At 39.6% G+C, this 18,976-nt stretch overlaps 1 protein-coding gene across 5 annotated transcripts in view; it reads right to left on the minus strand.

The window, feature by feature from the left end:
* Positions 1-18,976, minus strand: part of lpgat1 (lysophosphatidylglycerol acyltransferase 1) — a 77,389-nt gene that overhangs the window by 38,103 nt on the left and 20,310 nt on the right. For all 5 annotated transcript variants that reach the window (XM_088625482.1, XM_088625480.1, XM_088625481.1 and 2 more), the window contains 3 exons: positions 13,066-13,184; positions 10,168-10,263; positions 8,856-9,129 (listed from right to left, as the gene is read on the minus strand). In XM_088625482.1, coding sequence (XP_088481608.1) covers positions 8,856-9,129; positions 10,168-10,263; positions 13,066-13,184 — 489 coding nt within the window. The remainder of the gene's footprint in view (positions 1-8,855; positions 9,130-10,167; positions 10,264-13,065; positions 13,185-18,976) is intronic.

Raw genomic sequence — 18,976 nt, forward strand, 5'->3', positions numbered from 1 at the left:
GATAGACACAGGGGGTAACATGCATGGTTAAATGTTTTTGTCGTCTGTGACAAACGTAAACAAACATTAAAATACATCCCGGAAGATAAAGTTACAATAACTGGCTCTGTATCATGGAGGATCTTGAAAAACTGCAGGTTTAAACCATGAGGCTCATTCTTTCTGTGCTTAGAAGCTGTCGTGTCGTAAACTGCAAGGGGATAAGGGAGTTTATACCCATTAATTTTCAATGCAGATTTGGGATTAAGAGGGATGGCTTAAGGGCAAGGCAAAAGGTCAAAACAGTTTCATACCTGCTGAGCTCTATTATAACCATGTTTGTGCCTGTTCCGTGAAAGCAGATGCTCTGTCCTGAAATGGTCATGAACACTGTGCAGAAACCATGTGTTTGAACCCTGTATTAGGAATGAAGTGAGACTGGGCTCACTCTAACGACTACTGCAACTCATAAAATCACACTTCCAGATTTCAGACACTAAACACTTTCCTTCTCTGAGCTGCCTCTTTTCTGTGAGCTGAGTGCTGCCTCTCCACATATACTAAACCACAACATTTGGCCATTAAATTTGGTTTATTATTCAGGGCCTTACACTCTGGCGGTCAAGACCTCAGTGTTTTTCTGCTCTATGCATGTGTCAGGAAAAGCAGGCAATGAGTGCAGCTGTTAGAGCTGGCCAATACCACTTTGGTTCAATTAGCATCAGTTACACAAATTCAGTTGCTCGGCGCACCACAGTACGATGCCTTTCAACTCCTGCAGGACACAGTGTTTACACCCAGACACCAGTTGATATTACATCAGCCTTGTTACCTAGGAATTTGCATCCGAGATGATCTCAACACTGCTCTACACAGCGTTTTTTAAATATTTGCAGTGCATTACTTCTCCATTAAGCACAGCTCACGGAAGAGCCTTTTTATGCTAGCTAATGGAGGAAGGTCATATGCGGGGCCTTTTTCCCCCCCTGAAAAAAGAAAGCGAAGGATGAGAATGCACTTACAAATGCATCTCATACTCGATTTTCAACTTCAGAGTCGCAATCACAATTTGGAATTTTATTAGTCTGATTTTTATTTTATTAACTTGCCATCTCCAAGTTTCAATTTCCTCTTGCACTGGAAACAAAATGTGTATTTTGCAGATGCACAAAAATGAAAAACAATAATGCCCTCATAGTACACTTACACAGTTCATTAGAGCACATTAAGAACAGTATTGCATGATACAGCTTTGTTATTTTCCTCAGTTGCTACACCTATGTTAAAGCCAAATTCTCTTGGCACACAGTGAAAGCATTAAACAGTCCCAATGCGCTTAATGCAAGGTAACAGAGGTGCTTATAATATTGTTAAAAAAACACAAATGTACATAAGGGTGGTGGAACCACACCTTTGCAAAGCTTATATAAAGAGAACTGTGGTGTGTAACAGACATTTTAATATTTTTAGGTGCATTTGCTGCCCCGATTACAGATGGATTAAAACAAACATCATTAAATTGAAATGACAGAGTGTGATGGTAGATCCAGGCAGACATGCCCCTCAGCTGACACTGAAAGTGTACTCGTGAAGCACAGCAAGTGTCCTCTGCCACCCACTCTGAGGCCACAAAGGCACACTGAGGGAAGACAGCCAAAGAAGACATACTGATTGAAGCGGTTTTATGTCCAGCAGCTTTGGAACCCTCTTCCTGAAAAGCATGTAAATTCATACCCTCTACCAACTGTATCCTGTAATGTTGCACTCTCTGGTGCCAATGTGCTCCGTTCTAAAAAAATCTGGCATTTTCAAACCGCTAGGGCAAGTTAAAAACTGGAAGGTCTAGAGAACGACACTGAGTAACTAAATGTCTGTTTAAAAAAAACTAGCAAGAAAACAATTTCAGCTTTGAGTCACTGGCTCCTACATGGATAGTGATACTGCTGTGACTCCTGAGAACATTAACACTAAGGGTACTTTACCTTTAAATTGAAGCAACTTGGAACATTTTCCGTTGTGTTTATGGCAGAACAGGGTTCATTTGCATTTGAGGACGGATGCGTTCATAAGATAAAGAGCTTTAGATAAGAGACACACCACAATCCCGCTGCTCATTCCAACTGTATTTGCCTGCTGGTTAGAGTGAAAAGCCAGCACAGCAAAACATCAATAGGGAGCCTCAGTCAGGAAAGATTTTCTAATAATAGAAACCAGCAATTAGACTAATTCCAGCCAAATGGTGAAGTGGGCACACATGCACTGAACTGGAGAGGTGATGGTTGAAGGGCCAAACTACTAATGACTTAATCACATAGTGAACCACTTTAGAGTATGAAAGATGCACAAAACAATTCCGATGTTGCACGATAGTAAAAGGGAAAAAAAAATGTTTGCTTGCTATCGTTCCCTGACATGTCAGATTCAAAACCAAGTAGGTGTATGAACTGGCAACAAAGCCTGATGAATACAATCTTACTATGCAGAACACTACCAGCCTTTCTAATGCACAAAATCAGGACATTGCCGGGTATACATCTCTATATAACTGGTCATAGCTCACTTTTTTTTTACCATTGCCCTTTCTATTGCAAATTAAACGTTTCAATCATGTTCTCACATAACACATATTCATATAAGCTTGTTCATCATTATCAGGAGGTCCCAATTCCAGGACTAAAACAAATATCACATGTATTAAGGGTGACAATCAATAGTCTTATTTTATCCAACATGTATAAAACCTCATGTTACCCAGCTCTTCGCCAACAAATGGCTTAATATCATAATATACCGTAACACACACACATAATGCACAACAACCTTTCAAGGATAACCCACACCTGAACCTTAAGCAAGAGATGGACATGTTACTTTATAATGATTTCCTGAACAAGGAAAAAGCTTGCTCTTGCACAACTTGCAAATCTCTACAAACAAAAGTGAGAGACTGGAAATGCCAAAATGCCAAAATGTGAATGCCAAATACCAAAACTATAAACTATAAACCCGTCTTCCTAGTGTGACACATAAGGGTGTTTGAGTACCATTGCAAGTGATGTGTTATATAGGCAGGGTCTCAGGAAAACACAGACATTTACAACTGTAAAGTATAAAACAGTGCAGTTTATTTATAGAATATTAAAACACAATACAAACCTATACTCTTAGCTAGTGCTGGGCGATAATTCAATAACGATAATTATCGCGACATAAATTTCCGCGATATAATTTTAACAAACGTTCGATAAATGTTTGATATATTTGTTTATGCTTTTCGCATGACATGCGCATGCGCACAAAATACTGCACGAGTCTGAGTGCATGTTGCAGACTGGGCAGCTAACGTGGTGTTGTTTACCCACACGGTGGTGGCTGACAGGATTGTAGTTAGAGTGGAGAAATGAGCGACACTGAAGCAAATGTAGTGCTGCCAACGACCAGCTCGAAGGACGATGACATCGTTGACAGAAAAGGTCATTCAACTTCGGTAATTTGGAGATATTTTGGCTTTTTACTATCAGACATAAAACAGAGCACTTTAAACTTTGCAGTCTGTCTGAGCCATCTTGTATGTGTGTTTTATCACACTGTAGTATTTAATTTTTCTATTAAGATATTTATTTTGTAAATTTTACTCATGCATATTTGGACATAAAAAAATACTTGAATACTCTCTACCTCAGATTTGTTTAATGTTTCTGCTGTTTGGCAAGTGTTTGTTGTGTTCTTAAAATAAAGAGTTGTTTAATTTACCAATTAACTATCTTTTTTCTTCAACTTTCACTCAGGAGAAAAAATCTGCCTTTAAACTTGAAAGAAATAATGATTTGACATTTATCGTGATAATTATCGATATCGACTGATATGAAAATGTTTACCGTGATAATGTTTTTGGCCATATCGCCCAGCCCTACTCTTAGCAACTGATTTCTTAAGTCCATTATTATAAACACTGGGCAGCTAAGATGTTTACACCATAATGTATTTCTCCCTGAAACCAAAGTTTCTCACAAAACTCTTTGAAAACTAAGTTCCACAGTCCCACAGTTCTTTCCAAGCCTACTACCCTCTGACATTATGGAAAAATAGTGCACTGACAGGATAAAGCTGACTGGGCATAGTTGATTCAACAGGTAATCTGTTGAATGCCAAGCCTGGGAAGAAAATAAAACAAAAGAAGAAACCAGTATATTCCACTACCCAACAGAACAATGGCTCTGTGCAGCTTTTAAGTGGAAAGCTGGGATAAGTCGGAAGAATGTGACTTGACGTCTGGAATGTTAGAACCAAGACTTCACAGTCCATCAAAGACAAGCCTCATTCTATCATTGGGTTTACGAGTCATGACACTTCACCGAGAGTAAAAGGGAAGCACATCTCTGATGGTCTGACTAGGAGTATCTAGTCACCATAGAACTCCATTTTCAGTGGTTGATGACAACCTGACTACACAGAGCTACACTTATCAAATCCTGAGACCTTACTTCCTGTTCTTCATATGGTCTCATATTTACACGACCACATTCCAACTGGACAACACAAGTCCTCGTGCTACTTATGTAACAACAGCTTTCCTTGGTGGGATGTGCTGGAATGAGGTGTGGCATCTTAGGCTCAGCATCCAGGAAAAACGCGCATGTTTTTCCAAGCTCTACAAGAGGAAAGGCATATACTGTACTCCCACATGCAACCTGATCCAAAGCAGGTGTCGCAGATTGTACTGCTTCCAGTGAAGGTCACACAAACTACTAGCTTATAACTTTCATAATAGACACTCTGGGGTGACATATTTGATTCACCTCTGGCACATCTAACGAAATGTCCATGTACCTGCAAAAAAGTTTCTTGAGAATTAATAGCTTTATGAATCTGTTACTATTATGAGTGACAAGTTTCTTTGGATGCTCAATGTTCAAGTTACACAAAATGGAAATGGCATTTGTCTTCTTTGTTCACAAAGAAACTAGAAAAGGTTCAACTTTAAAAGCTTCCAAAAGTTATGATTTAATGCAAAGAAGACTGCAGTTAGATGGCAGTGAAGCAGCAATTCTTATTTAATTAACTACAGAAATAAAAGTTGCAAAGGATTTAAAAAAGGGCTCTTGGTGGCTTTGGGAAGAAGGCAGGAGAAACAGGCTTCTTGATGAGCAACACTTCCTGGGACAGTTCATGTTAACAGACTGTCTGGAAGATGATCTTAAACTGCAGGTCACAGTTAATTATCCGAAAGCTGACCACACAATGAAGAACCTGCAGGTTCTTCAACCACCAAATGTAAGTTTGTGGGTTAAAAAGAACTGCACAACTTTCTGCGCTTGCTCTCACTCTCGCTCTCACTCAAAGACTGGAAACTTGGCAAACTTTTGTCAGAAAAGACTGGTTAACAGAGAGCACATATGTAAAACAGAATTCTGCCCAAGGTCTTCCACATACACTTATATTATGAAAGTATCAGCTATGCCTGGAGACAAACAGAGTTTCTCCCCACCTGTCTGACTTGCCTGGACCACATTCTGACTTTGGGCACGAACATTGACAATCTGGTTTAGCTCAGCACTGACAATGAAGTCCCTCCTGGAGAACTGTCTGCCAACAATGTGCCAACAGAACTCTCTCCCTCACCATCAGCAGCCTTCTCTCTTTCTGCAGGGGAGTTCCAAGAATCCATTGTTGTTGGATGAGTATAAATTAGTATTCAATGTTATCGATCTCGAGGACTATCTTATCCTAAACACATTTTGATACCAGTGAATTCGCATTAGTAAAAGTATTGACTCATCTCTGAGTTTCTGAATGTTGAATACCTATTCATGAGTAAGAAATTGTAACCAATTAGAATTGTTTAATCCTTATATGTTTGTATCGCTTTCTAATCCCGATATATTTTTGAATTGTGGTAACTCAAGTAAACAAGCCACCATTTTATAGTCCAGGCAGATTGTTTCAAGTATTATTATTAGTATTCTTGTTGTTTTGTGTTGGTTTAATATGCATTTTTGTTCATATCAATAAAACTAATTATTGTATATTTTGAAACTGCGTGCATACTGCCTATTATTCTGTCGATTGATTCTGATTAGCCAATAAAAAGCTCATACAACTTACTGTTCCAATTAATACATTGTGCCAGTAAAGTCATACAACAACACAGCAGCCTTTGGTCCACAGTTCATACATTTTCTAACCATATCCATCCAGGGTATGTGATCAGGGTCACAGGGGAGACAAAGCCTATCCCAGCAAGCAATGGGTGAAAAGGGTGATACATCCTGGACAGGATGGCAGTCAATCCCAGGGCAGACAGTCACAAACACAACCACACTCACACCAGGGCCAATTTTCCCAGAAACCAATTAACCTACAGGTTTGTTCTTGGACCATGAGATGAAACCAAAATACTTGGTAAAAACCCACATGAACATAGAGAGAACATGCAAACTCCATGCAGATAGCACCCCAGGTGCAGAACAGAACCCAGGGTAATTCTAACCACTGTGTCTTCCTTTTGTCCAGTCGTGTTCACAGAATATGTAACTACTGTATAATTGACTGTAGCGCATTGTGGTTACTATCAGGTTTAGAGAGCACATTGTAGAGCACTATCTTTAAGGGTTTCCTGGTCCAGACCACATGAACTAAAGTTTTAATCTAGACAGATCACTGCTTATGTACATTACACCCAAATTACATGCCTGGTCTTCTCAAACAGCTCCGCCAAACCTAATTTGGTTTCATCACTGCTTTAAAAAAAGGCCTCCGATTACTGTTTTGGTGGCCTTCTAAGCTGAGTGCTTAGAAACGTCCATATTTCATGAATGTGTGACCACAGAGGTCTTAAACATTAAGACATAAAGCAATTAGTACATGCTAAAAATTTAATGAGGAACGTTTATAATATGTTTACCCCTGTTTAAAAAAGGTTTGCTTATTTGCTTTTACCTGACTTCCACCTGACTGGCAGAGACTCTTATCAGCTCACCCTGATATTGAGCTCCTAGTACTCTATTATGGTACTACTGACAAATACAGAAATGGACATGAATTAATTTGATACTAATCAATAAATGAAGGCTGCTTTTTGAACACAGCAGTGGCTTGAAGTGTTGAGTGCCTTAGTATCATCTTCTCTTTCTACAAGTAGCTGCCAAGAAGCAGAGCGGAGATAGTGACTGAAGCAAGTCCTCACATAACTGGCAAGACAAAGTAAATCCTAGGGTCAATGCAGAGCTCACTTTCATTCAAGAAAAAATGGAAATTTCACTTTGCCCCCAGATGCAGTCACAAACCACCAAGAAACAATACTGACTAGCATTGATCCAAAATGCTTGTGAAGATCCACATTTTCCACACCATGTTATTTATCTGCTTCTGACGGGGCAGCAGAAAGCCATTTGGCAAACTAAGACTAAGCAAACCCTACAGAAAGAGAAAGCTGAGGCTATAGAAAATGACCAGAATCCAAAAGAAAGATGCGAGACATAATAATTACTAATAAACAGCAATTTAAAGCATTTTTACAAACTGCAAAAGGGTTAGGGTAATGGTTAATTTTCTTATCTTTACTGTCATGTCAAGCTGATTGAATGCAAATGTGGATTAACATAAATGTAAGTATTCAAGTCGGAAAAAAATAATTAATGAAGTGATTTAACACAAAATCATTTAGTCCTTTTCTCCAAGCAGTCTAGTATGCTGGTTACTTCCAATCCTCCACCACACTGTATGATTCTAGCAAGAGTTTTTTATGCGTGTTATACCAGATGATTACGCCTAAGGAAGGTTTTGTTGTGCAGCATATGGAAATGCACGATAAACTCCAAGCTCAATTCAACAAAGTCAGTACAAGATCTTAAGCTTTAGACAAGATTCTAACTTTAAAAAAAGAGAGCATTTCACTTGCGTGTATTATGAAGTCAAATAAATTGGCACAATAAGCCAAGGTTCAGTGAGCTTTGCTCTCAAAGGAGGTTTAATAAGGGTCTGCTTTCAGGCTGAGAATCCCATAGCAATATCTTATTTTGATTGGTCATTAGTAGATATATACTAGGGGAGTCACTGAGTCTTAAGAAGGATGATAGGACATTACTGCTAGAGATAACCGCAAGCGTTTTTAATGCTGCTTGTGGAAGTATGCTACCCATCAGGAATACAGATCCCTAGTGAACCATAAGCGTTTAAGGCAACGTTTAGGGCATGTCTGGAACACTGCAAAATCTTGAAAGGCAAGCCGTGGTATTCAAACGTAGTTAAATTTTACAGCCTTTATCATTTATCCTTTGGTCTTCAAGGGACATAATCTACATTGCTGTTAATCAAAGAATTATCAGTCAGGATTTGTGTGTTTGGGTATATTTGCATCAATTGATTAGCAGCATTAATTTATTTATTTTTTCACTGCATAAACTGGTTCCGCTTACTGTTTTGCAGTGATTTCCAAGTCAAATAAGTAACACGTCCACTTGCTGCTCACCTAATGACTTTCTTATAAGGTGAGAATGTGACTACTATGATGAAGATGCCCCACTCGCCAGACCTGAGCCCCATTCGATGGATGAGGTGGGACAACATGGCACCAGCGAAGGGACACATGCTTCCCATGGGAATAATTATAATGAGAATAATGGGACAGAGTTCACAGGACACCTCATGTTGACGGCAAATATTTGTCAACAAAAATTCCTTTATGTCATGTCCATTTGAGAAAATGTCCATGTACCTGCAACCAAAAGGTTTCAATCGCCTGATAACTTCCTAATTTTTTTGTCGTTATAAGTGATGTTTCTTGTGAGGCCCAGTATATTTTTACATAGAGGCAAACCATTCTTTAACAATCATCTGTATCGACAAAAGTGTTCAAAAAGGGTTTTTGCAGGAACCTGTTCTGCTGGCGTCTCCCGCCCCCAGGCTGCCATTCTCTTGCTGCGGCCCCAGGGTCTTCAGGATGACCTGGGTGGCTCCCAGTCTGGGCAGGGTGACATGCACCAGGGAGGGCAGGTTGTTCTTCTTGGCAAAAGACTGGCTGGTTTCTCTCCGTTTCCGCAGAAAGCCCCCTTCCGGAAAGAGAACAATCCACTTGCGGTCCCGGCTGTGGTAGTACTTGTCTAAATGATCCTTGAGGAAGCTCAGCTGCTTATCCCGGTGTGCTTTACCCTGCAGGCAAAGGCACAGTCTGTGAGACCAGCTCCCTACCGGGTACCACTCCTTTATTGGTGTCAAACGAAAAGTGCTCTGGCTACGGTTATGAACACTCGATTTTTGGCTACAGCAGCAAATGTAACAAATAAATGAGGATTCTTCAGCAAAAGGCTTTTCACAAACAGACGCAAACTTTGGAAAAAAGCTTTACACCATCCTTGTAACGGGGACTTTTTTAAAAATAAAATAATGTAGTAGATGGTAATAGGTAGTAAAAGTTCTGTAATTTCCATCATGTTACTTGATAAAACAAAAGCTTGGTGATATACTGAGGAGAGACAGTGGCAGAGGGTGTTGGGACTAGGACTGAGAAAGACAGAAAAACAGAGAACAAAAATGAAAGAGTGTGGACAAAAGGAAAGCAGACAAGAGATGCAACAGCTTATAGTGGCAGAGAAATACACCAGGCATGTGAAGCATGTCAAGTCGGCTCATAAGGAATGTGAGAGAGCAGGGTGCCGTTACACTCCCACTGCTTAGCAACAGCAGGAGCTGTGCCAGTGCCTTTCCTGAGAGGCGTGTGAGACACCCCCACCAGAGACAGCGTACACACCCACAGTGGACTTTACATAAGTTCCCACTGGCAACACAAAGAGGGAAGGTCCACAACATTGCATTTGAGGCCAGCCTTGAAATCCTCAGGACAGTTCTGTAAGGATACTATTGCTGTTGCTTAATTTTTTTCCACAAATCGTAAATGGCTTGCACATCGCAAGCTCATCGCCCTTCCAGAACATCGTTCCTATCCAGGGCAAATTTTAAGAAAAGGCTGGCATAACCATCCGGTTCTCGAGGCCTGGAATCTATCACTTAGTCTTGTAAGTAAGTCCTGAGAGATGCGCTCATTCTCCACACAGGTTCACATGTAAAATGGCAGATTCCCACTTTGAAATTTCAGGTCTGGTCCACCTGCAGTTCTACTCTCTTACACCTGCTGGCCACACGATTAAGGGATTTTGCCCAAGCACAGCACCAAGAAAGCCGATACCTTACCTGTCTTATAAAGAAATCGCCATGGATTAAAGACACAAGGCCAAAATTTGTGTATTTGAATATATGGTCCATTAACCACATCATCTTTCGGACCACCTAAAAGAGAGAACAAGGGATTAGCGACACCCCCACCACCACCACAAAGGTAGTCTTCCATTGCCACCATCTGTGGCAGGAAAGGTTTTCAGATGAGTGGTTGTTTAGTTTTTACTGGGAGCATTTGCAAATTTCGTTCAACTTTAAATTCCTGAAAACACATGCCAGTCTGATTAAAAGGCATTTAAAGCCCCGGTAAGATGTGTTCAGTGATGAATAAAAAAACACAAACACGCATCTCTTTTCAAATGAAATGGGCAAGGGGAAGAGTTTCCTTCAGTGGAGGCTTGTTACTTCGTAGAGGAATAAGAAGATAATTCAGGCACATGAAGGGAGAAAAGGATTTTTTGTTCCCGTACACTAGGATACAACTCCTATAAAATCCATATTCCAATGAAAACTTCTTACTAGTTGCAATTAGTAATCCCTAGTGGATGAGATGATTGCTTCTTCAATTCAGTCATCAAAGTGCATTATCTTTGTTTCATTTTGTAATGGTGATGCGGAATCAGGACCCCAGTGCTTAATCAGCTGATAATTACATTTGTTGTGTGCAGTTTGTGCCTTGTTTCTTCACCATATAGAGTCTTGAGCCCCTAAAAATTGTCTTTCAGCAGCGAGGCAAATTCAGTTGCTGTATCAGCGATAGAAGGTTCCAGCCTTTGGGCAGACTTGGAAGTTGCGCAGGTACATTTAAATTAGCAAATGATAAAGATATAAAAACATGACGTCTTATGCAAATAATTAGTTAAATTAAGTAACCGGGATCAGAGGTGCAACAGAATGGAGTCTGAAACGCTCAAGTACTGTTGGCTGCTGGTGCCCGCTCTTCACAGAGAGCTTTAATACTGTAAGAGGAGCAGGAGTGAGTAGGGACCCAAGCTGGGATATCTGGCTGCAATGTGGTACTTTGTTTGTCTGCAGACGTTAAAGAAACAAAGCCCTACTTATCAAGAAACAGACACATACCAGAGAATTTGCTTCAGTATTGCTTGATTTAAAGTTTGTTAACTTAAAGTATCACTTAGAGTGGAAGGAGTGCTGCATTTTTAAAAGACATCTTTTAATCTGGACGGCAGTTTCATATCTTGACATCTTTGCAGATTATCCCTGTAGCTGCATACCATCTTGTATTTTCACCAGCTATACATTTTCACGGCAGAATAGCAGAGGTTTTGGTTCATAAATATAAACACACAACAAAAAAACATAGTAGTTCAGGTGGGTAGCTGTGTCAGCATGCGTAGGCTGCAAAGGAACAAGTAATAGGTTTATTCCATGCTGAAAAAAAGAAGAAAGAGAACACAACGTTCCGGCCGTGGAGCCTTCTTCTCTTTCTTTTTTTTCAGCATGGAATAAACCTATTACTTGTTTACAAAAAAATCATATATTTGTGTTCTTCACAGAGGAATCATCAACCCGTACAATGTCTGTGTTGCTCTATCCTTTTAGACGATGAAACTGGGCATTTTACAAAAAAATCTTCTCCTGGAGTCTGTAAATTGTGCTTAATGGACGTCATTTATTTAAAGAAGTCAAAAGAAAACAGAAAGGATAAAAAATTGCCATTTACAGGAATACAAAGTTTTTTTCCCTATGTTAGATTATAGTAGAGGTTATAGTAGAAGTTTCTTCTTGTTACAAAGTCTCACTGCTAATTATGGTTTATACTGCCACTACTGAAACGTTATATGAAATATGACACAATTGCACATTGTTGTGATACTTTCTTGTTTGTTGTTTAGTTGACACATTGTAAATTTCACCCACATAAGAAGGAAATCTAGAGCAGAAATACTGTAGTGTTGTAGTACTGAACTTGTCATACTCATATTCAGATATAAACATAGAGAAGAAAAAATAGATCCTAGTAATAAAAAGGTAAGTGTTTATGCTCTGCGTTAGCAAATATACTGTACAGGGGATTCTGGCTTATTTACAGTAGAAGGATATGCACTTCAATTCCCTGCCTGCAGTTAATTACATTAAGTGAACTATTGATTGCAAACAAATGGCCGTCTTCAATTTTAAATGGGTTCAATTCCAGTTTGTGAGCCAATTCCAGGCTCTGTCTTTCGGAGACTAGAAGAAACGACTTTTCCTGCACTTCTGCATAAGCACCACAGGTGCAGAAAAAAAAGCCTAGTTCCTGGGGCTCATTGTCATTGAAGACATTGACTCACTCTCTAAGCTATTACACTAATTCAATGAAGCTTTACAGCTAAGGCCTGAATTTCTGTGGTTCGTAAAAGTTCTTAAATAAATCAGATCAACCAGTTTACAATCAAAATCTAGTTCTCAAACCATTCCCAAGACATTTTATGTGACCCCTAAGTTGCAGACTTAAAGTACTGGAACCAGACATCATATTTAACCTATTTAATAACTGCAATGATGATAATTTTTAAACAGTCATTGTGCATAATCCAGAAGTAGAAAGAGGAATAATTAAATAAGTGGTGGTTGCAATTAAGTGCAAACAAATGGGAACTTACTCTAAATGACTTGTACACACCCTAAATGCACAAAGAACGTATTCAAGAAAAGAAACACCCTTTAAAAGTCTGTAACAAATGTAAGTAGCACTTAAGGGCACTGCTGAATACGGACACAAACACACTGCTGTACATGGATTAAAACTGTTTGCTTTATCTTGCAGGTAAGCACATACTTTTTTATAGAGTAAAAATGCAAGAATTGTGGCTACAGCACAGATGCACCTGTGAGTGATTCTGTAACTCTGACAGAGCCCAAAGCCAAGGAAGAGGCAGTGAGAAGCATGAATACTGACTTAAAACCTACCATTCCCTTGTCCTGTAGGCACATCATTAGGGTGCACACATCACCCGTTGCTTGATGGTTGACAATTACCATGGCTTCTTCTTCTGAAATAGGCTTCACGTCATCTCCCCACTCCGTTACTGGAAAAAGGAATAACCAAGGTCAAACAAACCCATTCCTGTTTCTGTATGCCACAGTTACAATTGTAATGTCTGTACAGTTCTTTTGGGACTCACCAAAACAAAAAATACCTACACACTCTACTGTATTGTCCGCACTTGTATAACTGCAAAACAAGACACATTATACTGTTTAATGTTTCCAGACTTTTCTTCCTGGCCTTGCATTAGAAACAAATGAATCCCAAACACTTGCTGTATCAAACTCCTGTTTTCCTAATAACAAACACAGACCACATTTTGAAACTGACTGTATCAGTCTTGCTAAGGAGCTTTTATAATCGATCCAGGCTTCAGTTTTATTTGTAAAACAGTGAGTGGACACTGAACCAGGGAAATCTGGCTACAGTGTGCTGCTGTGTGTCCACAGATCTAAAAGAAACAAAGCCCTTCTCATCAAGAGACAGACACCAGTACATTCAGGGAATTCGTTTCAGTATTGCCCGGTGTGAGGTTTAACTTAAATCTTTGTAGCAGTAGACGAAGTGCTGCAGGTTTTAAAAGACAGTTTTTTATTCTGGGACAGCAGTTTCTTATTTTGACCTCAGTTTCTTCCTGCAGCTGTATTGTATTGTATTGTATTTTTAAAAACACCACAATTAATTAGGTATTTTCACCAGCTAGACAGTTTCACAGCATGGCAGAGTTTACGGGTCGTAGTAAATATAAAAATCAGCATAAAACAATATCAACATTGTTAGAAAGACTATCTGCAGGTAAAAGGTGTCCTACTTTATGTTTTATACTGTATATTAAAATATAACAATACATTTTACATAGTTGTTGGCCTAAAAAGACAACACTAGCATTTACAAATTAGAGACAAAACTCCCAATGTAGTAGCAATTCAAACAGTCCTTGGACTTCATTAAACCGACACTGTAATTTAAGCATCAAAAGTGAAAATTCCTAAAACATCTGTTGAATCCAAAAAAACATCAACTCATGCAATAAGATGAGATTAAAATGAAAGTGTTACTTGTACAAGAGACCAAGTGACTAGAGATAATTAAGAAAGTGGAACACTGAAGAAGGATGTCAAGCGAGCAATTTTCCCATTTTTACACATTAACCTAATGTATTGCAAGTGAAAGCACGAGGCACAGAGCTCAAATTCACCCACTTACATGCTCTATTGATACAAGTGGAGGAGAAGCCTGATAACATCCCTCCTAAAGATGCAAAGTAAACTTCTTTCAATTTTGGCCTTAACTGCACAATACCAGGAAACGCAGAATAAACTCCATCCCAGTAAGGACATTCACAACCACTGTAAAGAGAAAGGCTATTTACGAAAGAACATGATAAGGGTAGCTGGGTCTTTGCAGCGTGTGTCCAGATCTCAAAGCATTCACACCAGAACTTCAAAAAGGGTGTAGCTCACACCTTGTTAGGTACACTCAGGATGAAGCTTGGGACTGTCCCATCCTGTCTTGGTTGCCGACAGCCCAGGTAGTAATTTTCAGGACTGCTGCCTGATATCAGGCACACATTTGTGGTCTACAGTAAGTGTTGTTTCTGTGTTCATCAAACGTGGCACGACACTCTACACAGATTCATACATCCTGTACTCCTAGACCATATGAGCAACTTAACTAAGTCGCAAATAACCATTACCTAGAGAGAAGACGGTGGCTGGAGCTCCTCTGCCTTCGTCCACCCTTTTCATCACCAGATAATGTCACCGGACATCTTGCTGGGCCTGCGCCCATCAAGCCCTTGTAGTACAGCTGCTCAGCCAACAAAAATATCACCCCTTCTGAAGGGACACAGATTCTTCTGATAAGAATGACGACTAAACAAAGCCTTGCAAAGGTTTCTTTACCACGACATACATCCGAGTTTCACATCTGATCAAAACAGATTTGTACCGTTGTAAAATCTGAAGAGACGCAAAATTCCCCGCACAAGTTTTCGTCCATTTATTCTCCTGCGTATTTGCCATTTCAACGGTTCTTTGGATAGGCTTGTCCAATTAATTTTCTTTTTTGGGGGGGTTAGTATCCAAGATCTTTACCAAACTGCCAAACCAGCAGTCGTAATATGATAAAGATAAAAGAACATAAAAGTCACAAATGCAAGGAAGCCATTTGGTCTATCAGGGCTGTATGGCAGGTAATAGTTTGTTGATCCAAGGATCTTTCAAGAAGTGCCTGGATGAGAAGCTGTTGTATCAGTTACAAGAACTGATTGGTTAGGTAGCTTGTTCTCTACTCCCACAACCCTTTAATTTGAGAGCAAATTTAATACACATGCAGCGTTCAAATAAGTCTACAGAAACACCATATCTGGCCACAGTTTGTACAACCTAAAGCCTGACATAAAACCCAAAAAGAAATCCCTCCATGCTTTCCCTATTTGTGCAAAAAATCCAAATTACCAAAAATTAAAGCAAAAGCTGAAATAAAAAAAAGTCATTGTACTGCTTAAGAGTAAATTGATCTCTACATGCTCCATCCTAGAGCATATACAGGAAACCATACTGCTTTGGATAATATTAACCCAAATAAAAGTCCAAAATGGCAAACACAACTTGTCCGAACGTTGCACAGTAGCAGTGTACACAAGACAAGAGAGAAAGGATAGTGTACAAAGGTGCAAGAATGTTGAAGAAATTATTGAAGATCATAGAGCCCATATAAAACGTAAACCACACTACTTTGGGCGGTAAGCATATGACCACACATAGTCAAATGTTTGGTGTTCAACAGATATTTGCTCGTATTGATTTTCTGTGGATCAAGAGTTCCTGTTGGAGAAGGGTTCACTTTATATATAGGAATACCTCTTTGCATGTTAACAAACACTGGTGGCACCAAGGCCTGGTGTGCAATAAGTTAATAAATTCCTCTGGTTACTGATGCAAATAGTCTGCATAAACAGCAGTACAAGTAAAAATGTACTACACTACCAATGGCCTTCTAAGCTTCCCTCTGTGTAATCCCCAACAGCTGTCTTATATCTTTATAGGCAGTTCTGCATTTGTAACGAATACACAATGTTGCATAAACAGTGTTCTACGTTCACATTATTTAATTAACGACTGTCAAAATGGGAGGACACAGTGGAGCAGTGGTTCTGCTTTACAGAGCTGGGACCTGAGGTGCTATCTGTATAGAGTATGTCTGTTCTCCCCCGTGTTCCCACAGGTTTTAACCCCCAAAGTAAAAAAACGTACTGGGTTAAGTGGCTTCTGGGAAAACTGGCCCTGATGTGAGTATGTGTGTGTTTGTGGCAGGGTGTACCCTGCAATAGACTGGCGTCCTGTCCAGGTTGTATCCCCGCCTTGCGTCTGTTGCTTGCTGGAATAGGCCCCAGATCCCCCACAACCCAGTATTGGATAAACCGGTGGGCAAACGGAAACATTTTGACAGATCCATCCATCTTAGGCTGCCGATGATGGTTACTTTCCGAGAAGTATTTAACAAATTGGGGGAACATTTTTTTAGTTTTGAGCCTGCTACCTAAACTCTTTTTATTGTCAGCACCAGTTTCACAGAGCCCACTACGAGTTTTACAAACAGCACTGACAAACATAAGGCTGGGCAGCAATCTTTCAATAGGGAGTAGCCTGTTAGTTAAAGCCTAGATTCCTTGCTCCTTCCCAAACACCACAGTACCAACCACTGTTAAAACACTTTAAAGGTCCCATTGCTTATGTTTATATTGGCCTTGAGGCAGTGTTTCCGATTGGCCACCTGAAAATCAATGATATGGTAAGTCTATATAATGCAGTATACGGTCATATTTGATTTTTAGACAAAAGCTATTAATCTATTAATTATAATGTATGCGAGCTGCATTATATATTCACCCATTCACCAAATTATTGTTCCTATAATTTCCAGTGTTAACTTCCATACTTTTTAAGCCGCTGGTATTTAAACAGGACATACCACAAACACCAGCTCAGTAAAGTAAAATAAAGTCAATCAGTTTACGCTGGGACTAAATGGTTTTTAAAGTCTAACAATTAAATAACAACCACATATTTTAGCTTATAACATCCCTTTAAATTTACCCTTATCCGACTGTATTTCTAAGTTAAAAAATGTGATACCTGCTAAACGAGGCAATCTTCTTTTCATTTAACTAAACATTTTGTATTTTGTCTCCTTATCTGTGCCCTCACGCACCATTCACAGAAGGTGCTGATCACTAATCTCAGAGCCTGTTTAACTTGTACTGCAGTTCATCACTTAATGTTGGTTTATGGTTGAAAATTTAGCCAGCTGATGCAGGAGACAATATTCATTGGAAAAGAATGGAGATGTGTATGAAGTCATAATTATAATAAATAATGATAAACAATACTCCCTTTACCACGAGCATCTAGTTTTTAAGTGGAATCTTGAAGGAAAGGCTGCTAATTGATTTTTCATGTTGTCTTATTTTTTATCAAAGATGTATAATCATAGTGTATATTTAGGCAAACATCTTTAAGCAAATTCTAAGCAACAAATGACTGAGATTGTGAAGTAAAAAGGATATGTTCTGAGAAAAAGACCAATGTGCCAGAATCTGTAATCACAGATCATGTAACACCAGAAGATTGAAAATAAAGGTACCCTAGAGCAATAAATATAACTATAAAAACCCTAGTTCAGAACAATCTGAAATGCAAATGTTTCACAAGTAGATGTCAATGTAAACCACTGACTGGTGACCGGTTGCTTTAATTTTAAAATTATGACGATTTAATACGCAAATCAGTCACCCTGAAAAACGAAGGGGCACTGGTGTTATCTCAGTGATTATGGGTTTGCATCTACAATATTCAGATTGCTAATCAGGAGTCATGAAGATGTTGACTGCGATATAATGGCAAGTGGTCCCCTGACATCTGTCATGTGCTTGGAAACGCAGGTTGTCTAGTAATCTTGGCACTGCAGGTATGGCCAGTATTCTGTTGCTTGCTGGCTCCAGTATATTTTTTTAATCTACCAGCAGCTCGAGTATGACGGCGCTAGCAATCTTATAGCTGTAATTTATTTCCTGTTCAATGTAATTTAATAGAATCACACCACAATGAAGTTTCTTTTACTTCCTTCCTCTAATTTCTTCTTTATTATGCATCTGGTTGGCAGAGGTGCCGATTTCTCACTGCTATTAAGGCTGCCAGGCTTCCAGCTTTGTTTGTGCACTGGATTCTATTTGGTCACGGTGACGCAGTTTGGACCTGCTGGTTAAGTATTCTTCTTTATCAGGCACAATCAGGCTTGCTTCAGGTGTAAAGCTTTTCAATACGTCACAAGACCAGGGGGCAATATTGTGAGTGGCACGATGGGGCAGTAGTTAGCAGAACTGCAGAATTAAAGCAATGGCTCACTGGGATTGACTCCGGACCTAGAGTGCTATCTGCGTTGAGTTTGTATGTTCTCCCTGAGCTTGTCTGGGTTTCCTCTGGGTGCTCCAGTTTACTCCCACAGTCCAAGGACATTTGGGTTTATTGGCTTCTGGGAAAACTGCCCCTGGTGCGAGTGCGTGCGTGTTTGTGTCTGTGTGTGCCCTGTGATGGACTGGCGTCCCATCCAGGGTGTACCTTGCCTTGTGTTGACTGCTTGCCAGGTTAAGCTCCCGCAACCCTGAATTGAAAGGGGAGGACAGAAAACGGCCGGATGGATGGGACAGTATTGCTGGTTTGAGATCTTTTTCATACATACTGAAATCAAAGCCTTTTGCTGAACTCAGTTCTTCAGTGTTGGTTTAAAAAGTCTTTATCAGCTTACCAGCACATTGGAATTCATTGTAAG

Source organism: Lepisosteus platostomus, chromosome 3, assembly GCF_059453375.1.
Source record: "Lepisosteus platostomus isolate fLepPlt1 chromosome 3, fLepPlt1.hap1, whole genome shotgun sequence".
Classification (NCBI taxonomy): domain Eukaryota; kingdom Metazoa; phylum Chordata; class Actinopteri; order Semionotiformes; family Lepisosteidae; genus Lepisosteus; species Lepisosteus platostomus.